This window comes from Vigna unguiculata, chromosome 1 (assembly GCF_037176805.1).
Source record: "Vigna unguiculata cultivar grain cowpea cultivar isolate G323 ecotype 2 chromosome 1, ASM3717680v1, whole genome shotgun sequence".
In the NCBI taxonomy this organism is placed as follows: Eukaryota; Viridiplantae; Streptophyta; class Magnoliopsida; order Fabales; family Fabaceae; genus Vigna; species Vigna unguiculata.
The window spans coordinates 42,387,184-42,413,877 of NC_140792.1; the positions used below are offsets into that span (position 1 = coordinate 42,387,184).

The following is a 26,694-nucleotide window of genomic DNA, read 5'->3' on the forward strand; positions in this document are numbered from 1 at the left end:
GATTCGATTATACAAATATGAAACACTTTCTTTAGTTTAATGTGCCCCAATAGTAGTGCGCACGCGAGGCTGCAATATAACCTAGCTCAGTGACAACTCTAAAAGGTTTCTTATTATTTATCGGCTAATCAAATCATATTAAATTATTTATTAATAGGTTTGAGTTCACTGATATGCAAAGTAAAGTGAAAAAGAAAACAAGAAAAACACACCCTATTAGAGTTTGATAGTTTAGTCCCCTAGTCTGAACCAGCAGAAATGCTGCTCCTTTGATTCGAAAGATGCCTTCTCAAAGAAAATCAGGCCTTTTCTTATGCTTGAAACAATTAATATTCCATGCTTAAACAATATCCATCAATACATCACTTTCTCCTCCTTCATAAAAATATTGACTAATAAATAAAACCAAAGAAATTGCTACCTTAATTACAGTCTTCAGTACACAAACAGATAAGGCCCGCACAGATAAAATATCCAAAAATTACTTGAAAAAAGCAAAAAAGTGGAAGATGGGTGTAGGAGGAGAGAAAGACGGTGACCGAGTGGTGATATAAACATCATTGGAAGATGCAACATATGAAGTAATACAATTGCAAACTCCACTTGCACGCATAAAAGAAAACCTGCTTCAAGAGAAACTCACCTGAACTAGTGTCAAATTCACACCCCAATAATTCAGTGATATTTGTCAATGTCTAGTCTCCCTCATTAAACTTAAGTACGGGACTTGAACACATTATTTTTCACCTTGATTCCCATAAATATAATAAGATTGACCACTTTATCATCATCAGTGCCTATACATAAACGACCCTCATTAGTTAGCTCTTGCTTACATAACGGGAGATCGTCTCAGATAAATGGCTGTGAAATGTTCGTGCCTGTTATGAGTGTCAACCTTATTTCCATCTCATCACTGGTTTTGGCTTGCTTTATTAACCTTTAAGCTATAGTTCTCCCACAAATTTGCACCCTCAGTCATCAAGAAGGGAAAACAGTTATCACCAGCAACATTTGAATTTGAAGGCGAAGAACCATCATTTTGCAGCCTCCTCTCGTGCCTTTGATCATTAATATCACAATAGGTTCCTCCTTGGTTATACAGGGAAGACTGTTCGCTGTTATCGAAGTAGAAACAACCTCTAGAGTCTTCCTTGCGCTTCTTGTTTCCATCTTTAGCATTCCTTGCGTAGTTTCTGGTACTTTCCCATTTCTCTTTGAACACTAAAGCACTCCTTTCGTAACCAAAACAAGCCATTTTGGTTGCTATTTCCTCCCACATAAACTCTTCTGAACACCCACTTTGCATATACCTTGTCTCCATCTCAGCTCTCAACTGTTGAAGCCTGGTAATCTCAGATTCTGGCCAGCTTTCAGCACCTCTGGCAGTAGTACTATTTAGTATTTCACTCCCATCTTCATTCAGGTTTTCGCTGTGGTTCTGAATTCCAGTTACCATTACACCCTCAGGAGATTGAGTACTCTTTATCATCTCATTTCCTGTTAGTTTTTGTAAGGCCTCCATTAAAGCAGCATCCCTGGCTTCAATCCATGCTCTCTCTTTAGCCCAAAATTTGTGTTCCCTCTCCAACCTTACAGCTTCTTGTCTCCTCCACTCTTCTTCTCTTAGAACCCTCTCCTTTTCTTTCTGCTCCAGTGTCTTGGTGAGTTTATCCAACCACTCCTCTTGCTTCTCCACCAGCTTCCTCATCTGCGAGTCAATGAAGTCTTTTATCTTCACCTTCCAGCTTCTTCCGCTCAACCTCTTTCTCCTCTTCTCCGTGGAGTCATTGTCCTTGAGGCCCCCAGTGCTATTCTGATCGTTGTCATCCGATGATGACGTGTCCAAATCAGTGGAGTTGGTGAGACTTAGGCTATCGCAATGCTTCTGGGAGTGAAACATTTCTTGATTTGTTTGAGAAGGGTTGTGGTTGTTTGAGTGGAAACGAAGGCTGTCACTACCGAAATTGGTTTCTGGTACCGAGGTTTGGTTACTGTTTTCGCCATATAAGGCTTCAAGTTGACGAAAGAACCTGTAATGCTTCCCATCCTGTCTTCCTGCTTTTCCCTCCTTTGTCTTCTTGTAATATTTGTACAGGTTCTCAAACTTCTCCCGGCACTTCTTCCCGCTCCTTTGATATCCATGTTCTTCAGACATGATCCTTCAACATTAACACAAGAAACAAAAATGCCAAACTGAGCTCAACGTAGGTGATGGAACATGGAACCCTAGTCTGAGCTGTGAATGATGTGAGCGTTCATAATAATAATAATAATAATAATAATAATAACAATAAAAAGCTACCCAAGGTCATGCAGTGACGTTCGCTACGGTATCATAGCAACCTAGTTTTAGCAAACGAGCATTGGAATGGGTATAGAAATATGATTCATTGAATGAAGAGCCTGCGGTTGATGTCATCCCACGAGATAAGAGCTAGAATTAAAAATAGGCAGCTCCAAAAGGTTCCGAAAGTTGAATGAATTTTGCGTAGGGAAAAACTAGTATTAAAGGGGAGGCTATGACTTGCACTTAAAAGAGGCTAGAAATTTCTAAAAGGGAAAAGGGACAGTGGTAGAGACGTACTAATCTTGGTATATGAACTCAAAGCACTTCGAAGTACACGATCAATAATCGAAAATTGAGTTGTATATAGTATGGTCACCTCAAACAATTAGTGGCATATTATATTTCTATCAGAGTTTCCAGAAAGTAGTGTCACCACCACTAGTCACCCAATTAAAACCGATTAAGTGCAGTGGTGTTAACAGGAAACCGTCAAGAAGGTAGTTACACAGATATATTTAAATTTAGCTGTTTGTTTTGTCCACTGCTTTTCTTGTTTTCATTATTTTTTAATTTTCAATCCCAAAGAAACAAACAAACAAAGAATTATGATTTTGAGATGTTCAAGTTGAGGAAAAAAAAAGGTTGAAAAGAGAAGCGAGGGAGTACTGTTTTGAAACAGAAGAAAATAAAAATGGTACCTACCTAGAAACTTCATCCCATAGGGGACCCTTTTGATTAGCCTCTTTGAATTTAGAGTCGAGGCGAGATCTGATCTCAAGAAGAGTGAGTGTCTCTTGTCTGGGCCATCTTCCAGTGGAGGCGTCTCCACCGATGCATCCTGCGGTCTCACCCTCTAAGCAACTAAGCGGTGGAGTGGAGGCACTAGTGGTGGTGGTGGGAGTGGCAGCAGCGATGCTCGTGTTGTTATTATTGGTGGCGGAATCGGTGGAGGCAAAGTCATGAAGACACCGGGGCATTATGTCCGCCACTTGACGACCAAACATCATCATCTCGAAGTGCTGCGAGGGGGCCAGGTTGGGGTGGCCGGCGGGGAAGAGGTCCGGCTTGGGCTGCGGCGGCATGGTGGGGAAATGGGTGGACCTCGGGCCGTTCATGAGTTGCCTGAGATCAGTGATGGCATACTGTTGCTGGTGGTGGTGGTGCTGTTCATGGTGTTGATGATGATGGTGATGATGATGGTCCTCCATTTCCATATGAGAAGGTTAGAAAGAAAGAAGAAAAAGAGTGAGAGAGAGAGAGAGAGATAAAAGGTGAAGGAGAAAGGATGATATAGAGAGGGAAGAGAGTTAAGCGGCAGAGTCGGATCCTGTCGTCCACGAAAAAGATCAAAATTTAAACGCAGAGAAATGGTCCCATGTCTGTGTACAAATGTATGCGTGTGGTGTATGGTGTACGACACTACGAGAGATATTCACTTATTATTCAGATTGAAATGAAATGAACTCTTTCTCACACTCACTCTCTCTCTCTCCTTCTCTGTTTAGTGTTAGTAATAGTAATAGTATTAGTGTGGTGAGGTAATGTGTTATCTCTCTCTCCATCGCTTTATGCTGCTTCCTTCTGTGTCCTTCTTCAGTACAGTGAGAAGGGTGGGGTTGGAGTGTTTCTGGGAGTAAGCCCTAAACCCATCAACCATACAAAACCAATGTTAATGTGTATAGCTTGTATTGCTGATATTATTTATTATATTTATTATGATGATGATGTTTGATTGCCTAATGAATGCACGACACGTGGTCTAAAGTGAAACGACGAATGGAAGACAGCCGAGTTTGTCTTGCTGACGCGTGTATAGTGTCTCCGATGCTACCTTTTTGACTTTTGGTAGTGATTCCATACAACAACATTAACGTGTTCCCTTCTCTTTTTTGTTGAATAATTATATCTTATGTCATTTCTAGTGTTAAGTTAAAATCCATAATTTATTACAAATTTTTATTGCATTATGCTGATGTCGTATACAAAAAGAAGCCTTAAATTTTAGACCTGGAGTTTAACAAATATTTAAGGGGTAAAAATTTGAAATATAAATAATAATTACAAAAAAAAGTGTAGTTTTTATAATATTTTTATATTATTAGAGAATGTTTTTATATTTTATAATATTTTTATATAAATATTTATATATTTTTATAGTATTTTTTACAAAAAAAACTGGTAATAATGTTTTGAAATTGATTCGGCATAACAGGATGACCTTATCTCACATTAATTTAGGGTTGGATGAATAAATTATCACGATATTGGTTTATAACTATTTACATATAAAAATTAATAACTTTGTTATCTTTATTGTACATCTCTAATATGATATCTCACTACATCTACATTTTACAACCTAATACTATCATATCATTATAGATAAGTTTATTAAAGTCTCTATAACACTTCTCTAGAAGAGACTCAATTTAATCAATATTTAATCTCATAATTCATTTATATTATAATTTTTTTTAATTATTCACTTACTAATTTAAGTGTTACAGTTTTATTTATGGAACAACAATAATAAATATAATTAAAGAGAGGTAATAGGGTTGTCCTTAGGGATGACAACATGACGGACCGGATGGATTTCATTATCATATATCCATTTTTATCGAAAAAATCCATTTACATTCTCATCCCCATATCCAAATCTAACGAGTATTAAATTTCTGTCTCATCTCCATGCCTATCAGGTAATTGGTATATACTCGTACTCATACTTGTATCCGTTTTCTTACTGTTTCAATATTAATTAATTTTAATAAATTAATAAAAAATTAAGATAAAGAAAACATAATATTATCAAATATTTAATATCAAGAGGAGTGTGGTTTCTTCAATATCAAATATTTATAAAGAAATTATATTATTATATACATTTCAAATTAGAATAACACATAAAATTTCATGAGAACCAAAACATCTAATAAATTTGCAAACATTAATGAATTGTACTTAATTGACTATGAATATATTGATAATTTAAAAGGGGATGAGGTATGGCGGGTATGGGGATAGGGATAGAGCAGATATGCATCTCTATACTCATCCTCATACCCAGTTGAAAAAGTCGTGAATTTTCCATACTCATACTAATATCCAGTCAATGTGGAGATTCTCGTTAAAACAGATACGGGTTCAGACAATACTCACGGAGACAGATTTATTTGTCATCCCTAATTGTCCTAATTCTTGTACAAAAATAAAAGAAAAGAATGAAAAAGAAAAAGAAGTTCATGGAGCAACTCTCTCCAACTAAAAAAAAAGGTATACAACTAAAGAATGCACAAGGATTCGAGATATATCTGAATATCTCATTCAATCCAAAGTCTAATCCATTTTTTCTTTTCAGAAAAATAATGATAGTAAAGGTTGAGGAAGTTACAAATATTGGAGTTAAGCATATTATGGAAGCTACAAACATCGTTCACATGATTACCAACAACAAAAAGACTAACCTCAAAAAATATGCAAGACATCTATAATAGTACAACATACAAGAAATACATAATCAATACTAGTTTGCGACTCCATATGCAATAGAAATACTAATTCGGTTAGAAAACATCATTTCCAATTTGTTTATAATGTCACTCTAATAAATCAAGCCTGAAGATATCACATCCCTTAATTACATTCATAAGTGATGATTTTACCAATAATGATCCTTTATGAGATACCTATGATCATAATGATCAATATTGTGGATTGGGAGTATGAAAACCCTTCACATACTAAAATCTTCATCCTTAAAAAGAATTCAAATTAATTGTTCTCTAGCACAAATTACTTTTTACTCAGATTCCAAGCTTAGGAACTTGTGTACCTAATTGTATATAATATATTTGGATATCCTATAAATAAGTTATTATCAATAGACAAGTTGATCACCATTTAAAGGTAAAGTCTAATCATTCAACCACCTTTGATTTCCTAACAAATAGTATTAGAATTCATATTTCATTTCAGTGACACACTCAAATATAAATAATAAAGTAAATGGTGGATTTTATATTTTTGAATCTTTTACGTTAAAATTTACAAACATCCTTATTTTAAAACTTTTAGTTAAAAGTAATCAAGTTCTCTTGTATTGTTGACATAGAACTCATAAAAATGACATTTTATTTATATAAATAACACCCAAGTTCTACTTTCTTTCGTTATTTATTTGATAACAGCAATTTTAAACTGTGAAATATAAGTAAACTATATGTATGTAGATTAATTTTTGTTACGTATTTAATATTAAGTTACGTACGGTGTAAGATATTAATATTAATTTATAATTAAATTAAACGGCCCAAAGTTAAACAGTTGTGTTTCAACTATAACTGTGAAATTCTACTTCTTCCATGATGTGAGTGATTATGATTCTGAAGTCAGCTAGAGGAGGATGAAAGTTATGAGTAGAGGAATTTTCGAAGTTCGAACGTTAATTTGCTTTTTGAAATTGAAATCATTAAAAGAAGAGGGAAATAATTACATATGTAAAAAAATCATGATAAAAGGAAACGAGTTATTATCTTCTTTATGTTGTTTTTGTGATTCTTGCTTCAATTCATCTTCTTTCGTGACTATCCATTTCATGGACCACTCAAATCCTACAATGAACCATATTTTACTTCTCGTTAAAATAATTGCATGTTTATATATATATATATATACTGTGTTATCACGCCTGTTGTGTACACATTTTTTAAATATTCATGATATTATATTAGTAATGGATGATATTGTAATGTTATTAAGTTAATGAACAAAATAAAATTATATTTATCAAAAATAGAGTGAAATGTATGGAAAAAATATGAGAAAATAATTGTTGATGAATAGAAGAAAAAAGAAGAAGAAAATAAGTAAATAGTTTTATAAAAACTTGTAAAAGTAACCATTAATTTTTAAAAATTTAACAAATAATTACATTATAAAAAATAAAGTTGAAATTATAAAATATGGACACGTAACACGCGAAATGCACTTGTAGTTGTCCAAAAGGTTAAAAAACGTTTAATTGTTAATCTAGCTAGATCAATAAAGGATTTGATAATTTACTATCAATAAACAATCTCAAAATCATAATTTATATTGTTTCCCTGATTATTTTTTCTATTTTCACAAAGCATTTGTATTTCCTTTTAATTAACATTTTATAATTTCACACACACACACACACATATGTGATATATTTAGAATACAAATAATATTTTTTTTAGAAAATTTAAAACATTAACCGTATTAATCAATTTTCATTACAAAATCTTAAATGTCAAAAAAAAAAAAAAGGAAAGTAAAGAGCCTTATAGAGAGAGAAAAACAGGAAATATACAAATTACTTAATATTTAATAATTTTAAACATTCTTTCTTAAAGTTTCGATTGAAATATTAAGTGGATAGAAAGATATGTCAATTCATTGCATTAGCAACAAGCATAATGATACTTGTAAACAGAGTTTTGTTTGTTCAATTATTCATCAATTTGTCACGATATTCATATGGAGCCATCAACTTTATATTAACTAGTTAATTGTAATGTTTTCTTTTACAACAAATGATAAAAGAAGCTTCGAGTAAGGTCTTGTGCGTGTGTGAAATATCTAACATTTGACATATAATATGTTTTTTGGATTAAGTATAAAAAAAATTGTATGTCTCTAGAAATTATCATTTTTTTTCAGCTCTTTTTAAGATTCTGACCAATTTTCTTATATATATATATATTTGAATATCCAAAATATATTATAAAAATTCTGATACAGAGAATTATAATTCTAGCCAATTAGAATGTCATTTTGAGTAAGTTTATTTTTATTTTTTCTCTTAAGTCAATATTTAGATTTTCTGTATATGCATGTGTTAAAACGAGATTACACGTGGCTTGAGAAATTCAATATAAATATATATTTGACTAAGATTGCTAGAGTATATTTATATTGCTAATTTGAGATTTATATACTTAGGTAAAGTATATTGTGAGATAGAGTTCTTGAATTTTTATTCGCTATTTCTTGATTTTCTTGTAATGTAATGTGATATATTGGTTTGAAGTTGGGAAAAAAATTTGAGAATAGACATATTAATTTGGATTAATTAAATGACTCATGGTGACTTATTTTAGAACTAAATTGCATATATTGTTGCTTGTTTAAGAGATAAAAAAAATATGTTGGAGCTAATTGATCAAATTTAGAGATGACAATTAATTTGTGAAAATGACACTGTGAGAGTGGATGGTGACATGATATGTGCATAATCTTTAAATTTTTTTTTTTATGAACAAAGAATGAATTAAAATTAAAAAAGCACTTAAGAAGTGTTTTAACCCTTGTACATTGAATCTAATTACGAGTTTTTCAGAAATAGAATATAGTGTCAGTTTGTGATAACTATTTAAATCGAATGAAATTATATAATTATTGATGTGACGTGGAAGAATTTGGTGTTTTTAAAATGTTACTTTTTTTTTTATAAATAGTTATGTTTGTCAAAAAATATGCTAGTGTATCATATTTTTTTGAATTGTGATTTTCCATTATGATAATTAGTAATTTAAAAATATAATATTAATAATTATTTTAATCAATTTTAGTTGTCATTAATTTTTGTTGAAGTTTGTCATGATTTTTCTAATTAATATTAATATAGTTTTTTTTTTCAATTGACTCATCAATAATACATTATTTTTAATTGATATTAATCATAATTATCAATAATACATTATTTTTAATTGATATTAATCATAATTATTTAGGTTGAGATCAATTAAATTTATTTTTACAGTATTAAGTTTCTTTTTTTTGCTAACTTTTTTTTATCAGTGTGACTATAAATTTTTGTAGTTGACATTGACAAAAAATAATCCAAGTTAATGTTGCCCGATCAAATTAAAAATAATCATTTTAACAAATTATTGATTTAAGTCAAATTAATCATGTCCAATGAAATCTGAGTTGAGAATTAAGATAAAAAGCAGAAATATGATTAATGGAAGGACATACAGTACATACACTGTTAATTATGCTTATTAAGAATCTTACTTCCCATCACCTCTTGTATTTGACAGCATAAGAGATAGACTGGACAAACAGAGCACAGTTCCATAACTAGTTGTTTGCTTTTGAATTGTATATTTATGTAAGTTATATCAGAACGTTCTATCCATGCACATTATCCATAACAACAACAATTCTTTTTATACTTTCAAATTATGAATCTTAGTAATTTAATTTCTAAATAAAATATAATGCTAGCTAGCACCAGGAACTAGTTTCTTAAGTCTCTTCTTTAGAAAACCTAACCAGTTTCATCGCACTAATGTATTAATTATACTTATGATTAATATTTTGTCATGTAACAAAATAAATTTTAGAAAATGTAATCTTACTGTTTAGGGAGGGTACTTAAGTACTTTCATAGTAAATATTTTTTTAAAATAAATAATAAAAATAGAAAAAAAAATAAAAAGGGAGATTTGTGCAGTGTGCGGAGTTAAAGTGGCTACGAATCCGCTGATCAGGTGCTGCGGCCAGTTTATGAGTGAACTTCGATGTTGCTGACGTAGTAACATGAATTTGTGAACGGTTTAACAGTATTTTAGATCAGTTTATTTATAAAATAATAATTTACTTTTCATTCTGTACTGCTGTCATTAGTTCTTTTTCTTTTAAATAATATTTTACAGGTTAAATTTATCTGGAAGAGTATTTAGTTTTTATTAGGGTTATTTTTATATAGAAATAACTATTTGTTTAATTTTTAAGAAAAAAATGTTATGTCACTGTTGTTCTCTGACCTAAACATTAATATATGACTTTTTATTTTTAACTGAAAGTAATTGTAATACAATATTTTATTTGTAAATATTTATATTTAATCTTTAATATCTATTTTTTACGTTTAGGTTAATGATCTTATAATTCCCTAACATGTTTTATTTAATAACCCGTTATTAATGAAAATTTTGAAGAGTAAATAAATTGATAAAAATATGAACTTTTCTTAAAATTTATTTTAGAAGTCTTGAAGCCACTTTAATATATAAAAAATTTACACCAGACAACTAAAATGATCACACCCATTGAAGTTGTAAAAACAATATGTTATTAATTATGGAACTCTAAACATTTTTTCATCTCAAAAATTTAATGTTTAAGTAACTTTTTAATTATCTATTTATTTAATATCTCATTAATGATCATTGAAAGATAAAAAAATATACTAAATATAAGTATATTCTTACTTAAAATATAATATTTTTTTTATCTACGTATTCCTTAATTAATCTATTTTAAGGAATGAATATAGTGTGCTTTGACTTTAAACATTGGAAAAAAAAAATTATGCAGGTGAGATACAAATAGTAATTAAGTAAAATGATAATGTTTGAAAGGATTATTGACTACATGTATTCTCTTCTCTGAAAGACTTTCTTTTTCCAATATACACTCTTTAATTACTATAGTTCTAATTTATTGAACATCATAATGGTAGTTTTCTAGAAAAAGAAAACAGTCAAATTCATTTTTTTTTTCATAATTTGTAGTCAAATTTAATCAATAATAAACCTTGTGTATTAAAAGATGTATTGCTGATTAAAAATGAGAATAAATTACGTCAGTATAGATAACAGTTGTCTTACACACTCACCCGTACTTATACTGAGCATGGTTAAGAGTATATATAATATAATATAAAAGTATACTTGTTTAAAAATAATTTACAATATACATCTGTATATAACATACTTTATATAATTAAGGATACTTAAGTAATTTTAAAAAAAACAAATATCTTATTTTCTCTCTCCCATATCTAATCAATAAGCAATTATTTAGGTATCTATTTTATATTCACAGTGAGTTTTATGTGCGACTCAAGTTAACTATTTATTATTCTTGTCCCATAGTATATGGAAATTTTGTATAAGCATAACTTAAAATAGTATCTAAAATTTGCACCAAAGTAGACAAAAATTATTTGTAATTGTAAGCTACCATTTGTTTTCATATCAGTTATTATATTAACACTTTATTAAATAATATTTCTGTCAAAAACTTAAGTATAAATTAAATGATATATAAGAGAAGTATTAATAAATTTATTGTCTTGAATTTTAAAATGAAAACGATACGAATATTAAATTTATATTTTATTGGATTTGTCTCTCACGTAGTGATCTTTTACAAGAAATGATTTTTTTATTGATGATATTCAGTGCAAAAATTCAAAAGTAAAGAAAAGGTGACTGTAAATTTTGAGAACCAATAATAAAAAGCAGAGTTACAGTCAAAGCTAATTGATCAACTATTGAGCAAATGTTTGTTTGGCAGTATGGTTTGACTTAGAATGGTGTGATTAATTTGTAATGGATATGATAAGGCAGAAAGGGATATTAAAAGAAGTGTAAATTGAAATTTAGGTGAAATAAAATAGATTAAATGGAATATAAAATTAGGAAAAAAAAAAAGAAAGAAAGAGTATGAAAACGTATAGAATGTGAGAAATTCAGATTAGATTCAGAGGGTATGAAGAGTTTGCAGGTGGGTGACTCTGGATGACCTGGGTTTCGTGAGTCCGAAACCCGAGGCCCCTGTCGGGACAGCAATTGGGAAAGTGGGTCCTCCCTTTTATAGCTAGCTGGCCTTCTAATAATTCTCTCTCTCACAAGTTGACATTTTATTTTTTACTTCTTTTTTTATTCCCCTTTTCCACTTTTCTCGATTCTTCTTCCTTCCCTCAACCATCGGATCACACAATTTCTAAACCCTAATCTCAAACACAAACAAAATCCATATATACTCTATTTTTCTTTTCAAAAATTAACCTTAACAATTTTCAAAGCTATTATAGACTATTAGGTATTATAATTATACGTGATTTTATAGGCATGTCAAATCATCATTCACGATTCTACGAGTCTCACGTTGTTTATGGTGGAATTTTACATATTATCATGATTGGCATCGTCGTATCATGATAAGGGTAAGGGTAAGAAGGGTAGGAATATTTTGAATGTGTATGTATTGGAGCTTAATTGATAGTGACATTTTTGAAGTTAGAGAGATGAATATAATGTAAAGTTATAGGGAAGAGAAGGGTGGATACTGGTAGGATTGAGATTTAGAAATGGTTTGATTCGATTCGATCATTAGATGGGGTCATGGCGAGATACAATATCAACCAAAAAGCAACCCTAAAATTCAAAATTGCTGCTTACGGATGTTTGTCACTATAAGAGATAGTGATTCATCGAGATCAAGTGTGGGCCTTTGTCCCATCATGCTTTCTGGGCCCATTCCCTTCAAAAACAAACTCTCTAACTACACTCTCCCGTTACTTCATTCAACTCTCTCTCTCTCTCTCACTCACTATATTATGTGACACCAAATAAAACAACGTAAGAAAATGGTTCCTGTTTTGAAACAGCAAACTGTGGGTAAGTTGTGGCAGATTGTGGCATGGGAAAGAGGAAACTTGGGGGGTGCATTTATTAATTAGAGATTGTGTGTGTGATGATAGGACACGACGAATATGTACATCCCCAATTGAAAAAGTCGGAGATTTTTCATACTCATATTCATTCTCAGTTAATATGAGAATTGTCCATCAAAACGGAAACAAATTTAAATAATATTCATGAGGACGAGTTTAATTGAAGTCCAGATTATCTACTGGGTTTTGTGTGTGTTGTTCTCTACTGAATATTAAAAATATATTGTGTTAACATTTTAAATATCTTTTTAATATATTTTAAAACATTAAAATTAGTGATAATCAATTTATTATAAAAATATAGTAAAGAAACAACACAAATAACTGAGTAGAAAATTCAAATTCTTTTATTTGTCATCTCTTAATAAATTACATATATTGGTCTAAACTTTTGCTATGCCGTTCATAGAAACCGGAATCCTTCGACTTTTCAAGATATAAGAGTTAGAAAACCACATACTTAAGGAATTTTTTAAGAATTTAATTTTTCGTATATTTTTTTTCCTGTACATTTATTACATATCACTTTTTTTTCTTCCCTTTCTTTCATCCTAACTTATCTTTTGTATGTAAAGGAATTGTTAACAAGGTAATAGGGTGAGTTATTTAACAATAGTTTTAAAAACTGTTTCAACATTTGCTATAATAGGGTGTTCCTATTACATGGGACAGTTGAATTTTCTTTTTTAAACGTGGAAGAATCTAAATATTCAAATTATAAATTTAATTTATATTGTTAAACACTTTGTCTAGATAGAGTAATATGCCGATGTGTGTGCTCCTCCTCTCTCTATATATTAAATATTTAATGTAAAAAATATAAATGAGAAAGATAAAAGAGTATCAAGAACTTTAGATTTATACTTCTATATAAATTAAAAAAAAAAAATACTCTCATAATTTTTCTTGTTTAAATAAAAATACAAACAACATAGTTTACAATAAAACATTTTAATTTTGTAAAATAAAATTATTCTTTAAAAGTTACTTATGTAAATCCATGATGATGGAATTCTTTGTATATATTTAGCTGTATGACATTTTTGACATAATAATAATTTTGATTCCATAAAAAGGACATTGCTTCACCAATGACCAACACAGACAAAAAAATTTGGAAGATATTGCAATTGGATAGGGATATGGATAGGATGTTTCCTACTCTCTTTTTTATTGTGTGTCTGTGTACGGATGTTTCTTATTTCAACATATGAATCTTTGGATACATGACATAAGCAAGTATGGTCTAAGGGCACTAAACTCTTTATTTAAGGCATAAAACTATTATTAATTACTTATATGTTTTATAAACTTAAGAAAAAAAAAGATAAAAAAGAACTGAAATATTGAATTAGTGGAATCAGAACATAATAAAATAGTAGATTTTGTTACTCTCTAACAAACTAATATATATTATCAGAAATAGTTAAACGGGCTGGGCTGTTGCTAATTCATGAGGCCCATATATTTTACTTTCAAAGACAAATTATTAGAAAAACCAAGAGACCTATTATTGTAATAAAATCTTAAACAGTAAAACATAAATTATTATATAAAAGCAGTATTTTAATTCTAAAATAAAATAAATTAATGAAATACTTTTGTTAAATAACTGCATTCTAATTAAACAGGCTTTATAATGAGCTAAGTAAAAAATGTTGTAAGATGATAAAAATTCCCTTAGATTAGTGAAGGGTTTGCCGCTACCGCGTGCTTATTATATCATTCTTGAATCCTTTCGTTTAATGAATCATAATTTTGAACTAGAAAATCGCGCAGCCATTACGAACAAAAACTTTTAATTTTCAACTATAAATCTTGCGCATTAATTCAGATTTATTACTTTGTAAATGAGAAAACTAATTAGCTAATTACTCAGTCTCAACTCATACACGATCAACAAAAGAAAAACTGCATTTAAAATTTAAATTAGTTATATGAAGAAATTAAAATAAAATTCAATACTGAGAGTTTGTGAATATATATATATATATATATATATATATATATATATATATATATAACAAAAAGATATCAAGCGCTATAATTTTCCCCCATGTTGCACCTTATGTAAATAAATTTTATCAATTTCATCCTCAAATTATAAGTTTTGTTAATATGGTTATTTATATAAATTTTTGTTGGGATTAAAAATTAATATTTAATTATTTAATATCTTTTCAACCACAGGTTTTTAAAATTCATCGTTAAATTAGAGTTTATTTTCCTATAATTATATATAAAAAATTTACATTAATTTAAAACTAGCCAATATAGTTTGTAGAATTGATTTTTTGTATAAAATTATTAACCGTGTTACATTGAATAAAATCACGTCAGTTTAAATAAAAAGGCACTACAAAAATAAATGATTTTAACGAGGGTTTATTAGTTGAGGATGTAATAACGTCTACTAAAAAAGAGAATTTCAGAGGTTTTATAAACCTCCGTTGAGTGTCAGGGGTTTTGAAATGAACCCCAATAAAGTTTAGGTTTCACTTTACATTTTTTCATTTCTCATTTCTCGTAACTTTCAAATTTTTTCACTTTAACTATTCAGCTTTTCTCTCTTTCTCATTGTGTACCTACGAGGAAGATGAAGAAGCTTTCACTCTTCTCTGCGTGCATTCCACCATTCTCCCTTTCCCTCTGTGTTTGACGATATTTCTCTTTCGATTTCGTCTTTATAATTTTGTCTCAGTCCCATTTTGAAGATCTCATTCTGATTGTGCGTTGTTGCCCTCGATTTTTTATTTGATTTCAGTTTCTCTCTTTCTCATGCCCTATCTTAGTTCTTTGCCTAACTCTTTCGATTTCCATAATTTATATTTATTTCCATCTTGATTTTTGGTTTCCATAATTGGTCAACACACTTTTTCTAGCATTTGGTACCTTTTCACTCATCTTAATTATTTTCATATACCTCGTGTCTTTAGTTTGTGGTTTTTGTAAGGGAAAGACTTTGTTTGGTTGTTCATACATTGTTTAAGGAACCAATAGGCATAGCTTGTCATTGTTGGAGTGATTATAAGATATGCTAAAAACATTTCATTTTCTGCATGTAGATTCATTACAAGACAACGGGCCCTGAGATCTGCAGAGACTCGGGAGAGGAAATTGTTGCTTTGGTTGTAGGGATAGGAATTGGAGAATTAATAACAGGTGCTGGAAAATTCCTCAAACATATCATTTTCTTTTGTGTTCTGTTTCTTCACTTATTTATTTAGGAACAGGGCAAAATTATGGAATACTTTATGATTTAAAATACCTTTTTCTTTCGAACTATACTGTGAGTTTCTAATGGTGATTCCACCAACAATGTGAAATGTGAAATGTGAAAGTAAGAATAAAAGTGGTTTTCCCACACCCTACCATTATACTAATACATGATTTATGATTTGTGATATATCACTACTGTTTTTTCAAATGAGAGCATGTACCTCCTTCAATAATGTTTCATAGTATTATTCATTTTTTTTTTCAAATAAGAGTAAATGCAGTTGTTGATACACACTTGGCAAAATGTTTGGAACTTAGAGAGAACCTTAGAACACAATTATTAAGGAATGAAGAAAGTATGGGTTTTTTAATTGCTTTAGCCTTTCTAGAATTTTGGATCTCTGTTAGTTTGCGAGCAATTTTGTGGCCTGTTACACCAATCAAGTATGTTATTGCTTAAAATCAGAACTTAAAGGAGAGGATTCCTTCAGAATTTTATAGTTGATAATTACTTAGTACTAACTAACTGAATGAGTAATGTTCCAGCTATATGAGTTTAGTGTACTCTTTAATTGATATATGTATAAAATGCATAATTACATGTATGTATAATCAACTTATTTATCAATGAATTGGCATGCAGAAAAAGAAGTAAAAAATAACATATAGATAAGAAGGTTAAACAGAAGAAAAAAAGACTAACAATAATCAATCTTCATTCTTAATTGATATAGATAATTAAATATTCCCTTCTTTTTTAAAGCTTCAAGGTCCGATGTTTTGAGTTTTAAATTTAAGATATTCATGTTTTAGGGAGGGTTTAAGTGTGTCTTAAACCTTTTTATGACAGAAGCTGAGCATAATCTTGTTGTCTAACAATCATACATGAAGTAGCAAATAGACAACTCTACAAGGATATAACCATGAGATAACCAAGTATCATGTCCCTTTGTTTATTAGATCTTCTAGTCAATATCATCTGAAAGTGTTTCCCATTCTCGCTCTTGTTAATAACTTTTGATATCATTGCAGGTCCTTGGACACATCTGCTAGCATATACTGGTCGTTGGTTTCAATGAGTATTTGGCAACTGTAAATAACCTAAAGAATCCTGTAAACAAGTGGCGATGTGGGGCTGCTCCAATCGTTGTATGTCTTTCTTACCGTTATTTTTCTTGTATTATTTATTTTATGGTTGTTATACTCAAACTTTTTTTATCCTTCTTATATCATTTTGATTCACTAGCAAAACTCCTTTAACAACATGACCTTGTCTTATCAAGGTTTGCTCCTCCTAGACATATAGAGCCTGTAACACTAGTTATCTTAGAAAGATCCTTTACATTTCTAGATCGTAGATGTTTCATAATTCATTCTAGTCAAGAGGATTCTAATATCAACTATTAAAATTATAGTAAAAACATAAAATAGAAAAGAAAGTAAGACAGAGTTTCTTATTGCTACTGTCATACACCTTGCAACCTTGTATTTTTTATTTTTAACTTACTGTAAGTTTAAGTTCGTTTCATTAAGTCTATTTCAGTTTTTAACTTTTGTTTTTTTTAATTTCCATTCTCATGATAATCAGAGGGATGAATTCAAAGTTTGACCAACTATCCAGCCTTGTATAATTTAACGAGTTTTAACTATTAAAGTCAAACTTAATAAACTCTTAATCTATAACAACTATTTCAAGTATATATATATATATATATATATATATATATATATATATTCTCTATTTGTGGGTGTAGTTGTAGTATTCATCACTCCTGCATGGGATATATATAAATTATAATTGATGATTCATTATAGTTGTCGATTGATGGCTATAGTAATTCTACCAAATTTAAACAAATTGATATATATATATATATATATATATATATATATATATTTATTAGTTTAAGGATTGAAGTGGCATGTTCAGCATTAAATAAAAATTAAAAAGTTGAATATAAATAAAAATATATATAAATTTATTGTCCTTTTTAAGTTGAAAGTTGTTTGAATCCCTTTAGTTAGATTCATGATTATCTGTGATTTAGTTCGAGAAGATGTATTAGTTCATCATGTCTCGTTAATCCTCCTTTAAAAGACCTTTTGTATCTAACCGGAGAAACTTGTGTGCGAAACCTTATATTTGGAATTGATTCATTGAATGGTGGTTGTAATTGTCCCTGAGCACAAATTTTGTGGCTTTGGTGGTGATTCTTCTGTTGGTGTCGTTGATAGTTGTTGGTGCTAAACATCTTTTCCATCCTAAACATCAAATTTATTTTACTTAGACATTTCTTTTCCATCCAATTGCAGTGTGTTGACAGTTCATGAAAGAGTGAAAGAGGGATTTAGTGTCTAACTCCAGGGTTGTCTCGTTTTCATCTTATGGATTTGGCTGGAAGTGAAAAAGTGGATAGATTGGAGTCTGTTGGCAAGAGACTAAAGGAGGTTCCAAACAAGGAACTTTTTATTATGTCTCTTTTTGTGATTTAAAACAAATAATATTGTAATGACATGTTAATTTTAACTTTTACACTTTGTCATTTATATTGTTTGATATTAAAATTGTAAGTTTTGTTATTTATTCCTTTTATAAATATTATATGTACAAATTATAAATATCAAAAATCTAAAATATATCTTTTATAATTTTTCTTTTATTTTATGATTTATGTATTCTTAAAAAAAATACAAAACAAACAAAAATGCAATATTAGGATTTTACAACTGCGGGCAATAGGGGGGTTTTGAAAACCCCAAACAATAGTGGTAGTTCTGAAACTCCAAGCACTAGTGGGGGTTTTTGAAAACCCTAGGCAATAGCGGGGATTTTGGAAACCCCAAGTAATACTAAGCGTTATGAAAACCTTAAGTAGTGGTGGGGGTTTTGAAAACTCCAAGCAAATTGTGCTTTTTCAGGGGTTGTTAAAAATCTCCGGTAAATCGCTAGCTACGCTGATTCTTCCAGAAAAATGGTAAACGCATTAGTGGGGTTAAAACCCCTGGAAATGTCAAATATAACCCCATTAAAAATAATTATTTTTGTAATGAGGAATATTACTTCTGTGGAAACAACTTATATATTTTCAACGGAAAAATATTTATTAGTTATATTTATGTTCATAATATTTGCACAATTTCTTTATTATTAAAAATTATGACTATCTGAAATAAAATTAAATTTAAAAATAAAATAATTATGCACAGTTTCTTTATTATTAAAAACATTAGTTCAAAATTGTTTTTTTTTTTATTTTGTGTTGAATCAAGTTTAAGTTTTCACTAAACTCATTTAAAAAATGAATTAAACTTGGGCATTCAATTTTTTTCCAACACCAACAACAACTTCTCTTCACCCTTTTATATTTTTAATAATTATTAGGATGAGATTCAAGGTAAAATGTTTTTAAAAATTTAGAATTATGATATTATCATATTTAACGGAATAACTTCTAAAAATATATTCTTGTTAATCATCAATAATAGTATATATCATTTATATTTTTACGAAAAACAAAGTTATTTTTTTATAATAACTGTCTTTCATGGCTTCATTCTTTCATGGTTTTTATTCTACGTATATTTCCTTAATGAAACCAATTTAAAATGCTAAATATTAGTGAAATATATTCATAAGTAATATTTTAGTTCTTAATTTGTCAAAAGAATAAATAATAATGCAATTCTGACGAATGTATGATTGAAGCTTTGAATATTTTTTAAGAGATACTTTTTTTTAAAACAGAAGTTGTTAATGACAAACAATTATCTTTTAAAAATTTTTAAATACTCTAAATTATTAACAATTACATTTGATTAGGGTAAAAAGTTTATAACTTATCTTTTATGCATGAAATATTTATTGTTAGAGTTTAGTATTAATGTTATACAAAAAGTTTATTATTAACGTAAGAAAAGGAGGATACGATAACGATTTTATTCAACATAATATGAAAGAAAAACATCGTCTAACGAAAATTAAAGGTTTCAACATGTTAAGTATTAATCATTTGATACCTACATGGTTAATTTGAATTTCATGCTTAGTTTGCTATCTCTATGGTTAATTTTAATCTTCAAGTTACATCTTTCAATGTAGTATTTCAATTCTTCTATTAAAAAAATGAGAACTTTTAAAAAGATCGCAACACATACACTTAATTTGTGTATTTTATTATTATATCACATCACCCAAATCAAAAGAGTGGTAAATTTTAAGTACATGTTCGTAACCTTAAATGTTTAGTTTATGGGCTCGTAATTGTTGCTGGTGTCTCTTCGGACTTTGATTCATAATGGGCTAACGTTTTATAAATTTGGGCTTTGGTTTCCCAAAGAAGTTCTTTTAAATAGAAATATATATACTATAGATAACAACAACTAAAAAGGATAAAAATGGCATTTGGATTTATCTATGATGTACCGATACTTCAATTTAGTTCATGTATCCGTGTCTGACACGTATCCGTATCCAATACTTTAAAATACTTTATCCATACTTATAAGTGAAGTATCTAATTTACAAAATCGTAGTACAGTACAAGGAAATATTTGAATAAAGATCAATTTTAGTAACAAAAATAATTAGTCACTATATAGTGACCAATTTAAGTATTAATTTAAAAACTAAAAATTATTGGCAACTAAAATAGTTTCAAAAAATTATAATTAATCTCTAAATTGATAATTAAAATCATTTTCATTATGAATTGATTTCTAAATTGGTCACTAATATTAATTACCAAGATTTTGACTACCAAAATAATTAGTTTCTAAATTGGTCACTAACATTAGCTACAAAGGTTTTGACTACCAAAAAGATTAGTTTATAAATTGGTCTCTAATTAGGAAATTGGTCTCTAACATATTTTTGGTTACGATTACTAAAATTGGTCATTATTTAAGAACGTACTTTTATGATGACAATGATTTATATTTTTTATGTTGATAACTTTAGTACATATTGTTTTAATTTGGATTAACACAATAACAATAATATATTTATTTTAAGAATTATTGTACCGATTTTTCAATATTCATATATTGCGTATATATCACATATCGTGTCTTATTACTTTCAAAATAAATGTATTGACGGATCGGATACGTGTCGTATCTGATACACGTATCATATCCATGCATCATAGAGATTTATAATTTTTTCTTCATCATAAGCATTTATCGATCTTAATAATGATTAAATTGTATCAGAACACTTCAATAACTGGGATATTTCTTTCCCATTCAAATTTAACCTAATGGAACAGAATCATGTTTTTTCTTTCCCCATTCACTTAAAATATTGAAAATTTTGAATACTTAAAACTAGAAAACTAAATATATTCGTGTAAGAACTTATAAAAGCATGAAGAAAAATTAAAGTAAAGTCTCATGTTTCATTTAAAAAAAATTATGTAAAGAAACATTAAATTATTTCGAAAACTTCACACTATTTTCATTTCATACATAAAGAGAGAAGTAAAGGAATTAATCTAAGTATTAATATCAAACGTAAATCGCTTGGTTTTCAAAAGGGGGAAAGTTATTTTTTAAACAAAAGAAGCTATAATATTCAAGAGTTTACTAAAACTATAGAAAGTACATAGTTTTTAAAACAGCTTACATTTTGTATTTAGATATGATATCTCACTAAAATATTTTTCAAAATGAATTGAAATACTATAAACTATGTAAGATCAATTTGTTATAGGACTGAAGAATTCACAATAAGGTGAAGAGAAAAAAAAAACTGTTATTACTTTAATATCAATTAATTCATTTAGTAAATGCAATTTAAATACCAGTTTAAAATACATAGCAAGTTGTACATTTTACTTTCCATTCATACTTGTGTTGAGAAATTTCGTATAATAATTTTATCAACGTACCTTATGCATGGCATTGAAGAAACTGAAAATTAATTAATTATTTTCTACATTTTTTTATAAGCATTTGTTCTCTACATATGAATGATACTTTATGAATAAATCTATGAATAAGAAAATTGCTAGTTCATATTACAACAAATGAATCCTTACAGTTTTATTTTCCTTGATGGTAATTCAAATAACACTATCATCAATTACATAGGTGAAGACATACTGATACGCCAGTAAGTGAGATTCAAGCGTGATTTCTACGACGGAACAAAAACAAAAAAGGAAAATTGAAACAACACGTCATAGAAGAACAAAGTTGATTTTATTTAAAAGAACATGTTCTGTTTTGGCTGAAATATGAGTATAGGTTGTTCCGAATTCTTCATTTTGGTATATTTTATTCGTTGTTTTTCCTTTTCTATTGTCTAGCTAGGCCAAATAATTCACGTGATGTTGTACTTGGTAGATCCCTAGTGGTGCGTGGAAGGCATTATTGACGTACCCTTTGTTTGACATACTAAACTTTTTGAACGAAGATGTGATTTTTGTTCTCTTACATCAACAAAAGCTTCTTCTTTTTTCATTCCGTGACCGTTGAAATTATAAGTGTTTGATAAATTTGCTGAAAAAGGAACCGTTTTGGAACTTCCGATATTCTAGTACAGTAAACACTTGCGTTGATGTTGAGTCTAAAATTTCCATTTTCAACAAGTCCTCACCCAACTTCGTTCGTCAATTATAATTTGGTAGAAGTTCTGAAATGTTGTTGACTCGTTTTCTTAAAGTAACGTAAACGAATGATATTAACTCACGGGCTTCTTTTAAATTCGTCGGTTGAGTGTGTTGTTGATGTCACTTTACAAGACTCATTATTGTCGATACAAGAGCATTGATATAATTTACTTAATTTCCCATTTTTCACGGCCAACTTTTTCATTCGTTTTATTTCTTCCATAAGCCATTAAGCTTTTATGGCAGGAATTATTTTAATCCAAAAACGAAGGAACTAAAGTATTAAAAAAATTGGGTGCAACTTTAAGAATATAGATGGAGGAATGAGAAGAGAAAATTGACCCGGCGGCTACATGGCTATATGTGCATGAAAGACATTTTGCTATGATTCGAGCAAAGATACTTTTGGCGCTGGAAAAATAAAGCCACTCCCTTTAATTACCACTGCTTAAATCAATAACCTCTAACTTTCTCATTCCTCATCATTAAGCTTTTCTTAGCCTTTGACAACTCACTCCCTAATAAACACAACATAACCCTATTATTCCCAGTTATCCAACATCACCAAGCTGGCTTACACCCTAATCCTTCACACACCGTAGTTCATCAACAACTGGTTTGCACTTCCATCTCAGAACTCCTTCTCCAGCCATCGCAATTCTAACCCCAATAAATGGCTCCCCTCAACTGCCAACTGCCATCATCATCCTTCACCTCAGATATCCCTTACAATCACCACCATGCGTTCCACCAACAACACCACGTGTGCTGCATCAAGCACCGGAGCCTCTAACGGTAGTAACACAGGGCGCCACCCTGTGTACCGCGGAGTGAGGCGTAGGAGCAGTGGGAAATGGGTTTCTGAAATCCGTGAGCCCAGAAAACCTAACAGGATTTGGTTAGGGACATTTGCCACCCCGGAAATGGCGGCTATTGCCTATGACGTGGCAGCGCTTGCTCTTAAGGGGAAGGATGCCGAACTCAACTTCCCTGACTCCGCCTCTTCTCTTCCCGTCCCTGCTTCGTCCGCTGCTCGTGACATTCAGATGGCGGCGGCCAGTGCTGCCGCCGCCGTCGGAGCGGCTAATGATGCACTGAGTGAAGGAAGCCGAGGAGGGAATGTTTCGGTTTCAATGGCGCAAGAGTTTTCTGGGGGAAACTTAAACCACTTTGTGGATGAGGACTTGATCTTCGACATGCCCAATATTCTGGTCAACATGGCTGAAGGAATGCTACTCAGCCCTCCTCGTTTTGACAATTTTTCTGCTACGGATTATGACTACATGGATGAAAATCCTAATCTCTGGGGGTTCCCTTACTAGTTACTATCCATGGTAAATAACCTTTTATACTAATAATGCAAAAATCTTAATAAGGAAAGGTATAATTAATAAGTAATATGTAATAATGAATTATGGGAGAAGCCTTGTATCCAGTCTTTGCTTAGACACCAGGAAAGGTATAGTGTGTGTGGAAAGTGTATCTTTCTTAGTCTCTTTCCATTTGGTTTTTCTTTTTTGTCTTGTGTACAGTACTACCTAGTTATACTGAGGTTTGTTGCTGTTTCACCTCGAATCTATGTATATGTAATGTTTATGTAACATGTTAATTAAATAATCTTTTTTTGGTTATTGATATATATGTTACCTTAATTCTCAGCTGGTATATTTGCAGGTGCTCTTTCTGGTAGGTTTAACAAATTTGCTTAATTTGGAGACACTCATATATATATGCCACCGGCCATTTTATTTTAGGTTTCTTGCAAAGCATAATTAAATGTCTCCCTCACTTCAAACAGAATTTTTTAAAACCTAGTCGTAGGTTGCTACTAGTGAGAAACTTGGTTTGAAGAGATCCCAGGGAGCAATTAAAATGACTGAGGTTGAAATAGAAAAGAAATTCGAATATTAATGCATTGTGGTGTTTCCCTAGCTTCATTCTCTCCGTGGGGATTTGATAAAAATGGGAATGTAGAGAAAAATGAGAAAGCAGATATGGTAGCTAGTTTGGTAAAGAAAAGGGGGCAAGTGGTGGGAAGGCTTAATCATTCAGAATTGATTATTACTTCATGGAATTAATGAGTGCTGGTATCATAATCATGTTTCAGCCTACTATTTTATTGAGGTTACAAGAATAATGTAGGCAAAATCTAGCTTCTTGGAGGCTGTTTCAAACTCAAGCATCTACTTGTGGTCCACCTTAATTACACTTTTGTTGATGTTTCATTCTCAAGAAAATAGAGTTTTTAAAGGAGAAAAGTTATTATGTGGATACGAAAATTGAAAGAAAGGCATCAAAACCAGAAACAAAGACAGGTGTCAAATAAAATGAATGGTATAAAAAAACTATAGATTAAAATTATGTAAAGAAATAATATATAATTCTATTCCAAAGTTTTATTCAACGTAAAAAACACACACCATTGAGCATATTTTTGTGATATTGACACCTTACCTTCCCTTGATAGGTATTGGTTCTCAAGTCATGCATGCGTGTAATTCCATACGTGTATATATTAAAATGTTTGACTATATGTTTGTGCATGTCTTTGAAGCGCACCAAATTCAAGTAGTATCAAAAGAAACACGCAGCAATTCTTGCAAAAGTAACGATAAACATAGCATGAGAGAAACGAGAGGAAATAAAAAGGGATAGAAAAAAAGTACAAAAAGAGTGTATAATTTAGTATGTTCAATAAAGTAGTTATAGGACTTATTCAATACAATTGACAATTGTCATACAAATTTTCTTATCTGCAAACCATTTAATGATAAAAAAAATCTGAGACTATGTATTTGACGGGTGAAGTTTGAGGGGAATTCCTAATTAACTTTTGGAAAATTCGACAAGCGCTTAATGGGTGTAATAAATTGAGAAAATGCATAAACAAAAGATCTGTTAGACATGTATAACACTTTCATAGTAAAGACTCAAGTTGAAAGTTAATGAAAGTGAATATTATTTTATTATTTTTAAGATTATTTTGTCACATTATATCTAGAATTAGTAAACATATTAGAATACAATGATATATTTGTAATGTAACAGGCCTCGATGCATTAGTTATGAATTGGAATAACTCTGTCTTATGATGTAGTTTTTCAATATTCTTTCATTTATCCAATTGTTATTGTGATTGTCTCATTATTTTTAATTTTCTTTAATTTCATATTAATAAATATTGTTTCTATCCTCGTGATAAAATGAAAAAATACTTTGGTTTAAAGAAAACAATTTAATAATATTGTAATGAATATAGTTATTATATGTCTATTTGAAAATTCATATTTGGTAATTAATATGAAAATAGTCATTCTTTGTAAATTGGTATTGTCCTCTAACATAATATATTATATTGCAAAATACTATGATAGGAGATAATACCAATTTGTTCAGTACTTTTTGGAGTGTAAAAACATTACGAACAATATAATATTTGGTCTGCGAAGTGTTGATGAATCAAATTTCAACAAAAGTAAATTTAGCCCATAAAAGAATTGAGGTGGGTAACTTATGTAATTTATGTAAGCAGGTGGAGGATAATACTAATTATATGTTGTGGAGGATAATGTTAATCATATGTTTTGTACTTGTTACATATTTGGGTCAGTTTGTGGTCTTTGTGATCAGTGGATAGGTGTTAGATATGTTCGTCATAATATGTTTTCCTTTCTCTTTCAACACTTCTATGCATCTAGCCTAAATAAAAAACAAAATAAAGTTTAGAAGGTGTTATGGGTAGCAATAATTTAAAAGGCTTGGAAGCATAGAAATAACACAATATTTAGGCCACGCAAGGTAGATGGTGAGAAAATATTTAAAATTTGTTCTTAAAAGACCAAAATCATCTTGTGAAAACCCTTCAAACTTCTTGCTATAAGAAAATAAATTTATGAACTCAAATTTATACACTAATTTAAAAGTTGTATTTTAATAAATATATGATAATTGTATATTGTTAGCTATTCTTTTAAACAATTTTATAAGGTAAAAAATAATTAGTCACTATATTGATTAATTTAAATACCATTTTATAAACTAAAAATTATTAGTATTTAAAATATTTTCTATCA

At 29.8% G+C, this 26,694-nt stretch overlaps 2 protein-coding genes and 1 long non-coding RNA gene across 3 annotated transcripts; 2 read left to right on the forward strand and 1 right to left on the reverse strand.

Moving 5' to 3' along the window:
• Positions 1–439: 439 nt before the first annotated feature.
• PTL (Duplicated homeodomain-like superfamily protein) lies at positions 440–3,749 on the reverse strand. The gene is made up of 2 exons (XM_028075514.2): positions 2,993–3,749; positions 440–2,162 (listed from the first exon to the last, which is right to left on the reverse strand). Exons 1-2 carry the CDS (start codon positions 3,502–3,504, stop codon positions 914–916), a joined length of 1,761 nt encoding a protein of 586 aa, XP_027931315.2. The 5' UTR covers positions 3,505–3,749; the 3' UTR covers positions 440–913.
• An 11,578-nt stretch (positions 3,750–15,327) lies between these two features.
• Positions 15,328–18,661, forward strand: LOC146888991 (uncharacterized). The gene is made up of 4 exons (XR_014984732.1): positions 15,328–15,519; positions 15,857–15,953; positions 17,043–17,159; positions 18,324–18,661. It is a non-coding gene; the product is annotated as an uncharacterized LOC146888991 (long non-coding RNA).
• A 4,389-nt stretch (positions 18,662–23,050) lies between these two features.
• HRD (Integrase-type DNA-binding superfamily protein) lies at positions 23,051–24,256 on the forward strand. Its single transcript, XM_028047036.2, has one exon. The coding sequence runs from the start codon at positions 23,362–23,364 to the stop codon at positions 23,941–23,943; it is 582 nt and encodes a 193-aa protein (XP_027902837.1). The 5' UTR covers positions 23,051–23,361; the 3' UTR covers positions 23,944–24,256.
• The last annotated feature ends 2,438 nt before the right edge of the window (positions 24,257–26,694 follow it).

What these genes read in the sequence shown, in the direction of transcription:
- HRD (XM_028047036.2), top strand. Translation starts at nt 23,362, where the DNA reads ATGCGTTCCACCAACAACACCACGTGTGCTGCATCAAGCACCGGAGCC.
- PTL (XM_028075514.2), bottom strand. Translation starts at nt 3,504, where the DNA reads ATGGAAATGGAGGACCATCATCATCACCATCATCATCAACACCATGAA. An exon ending in CTATGGGATGAAGTTTCTAG is followed by an intron (nt 2,163 to 2,992) that starts GTAGGTACCATT and finishes TTAATGTTGAAG; the next exon opens with GATCATGTCTGAAGAACATG.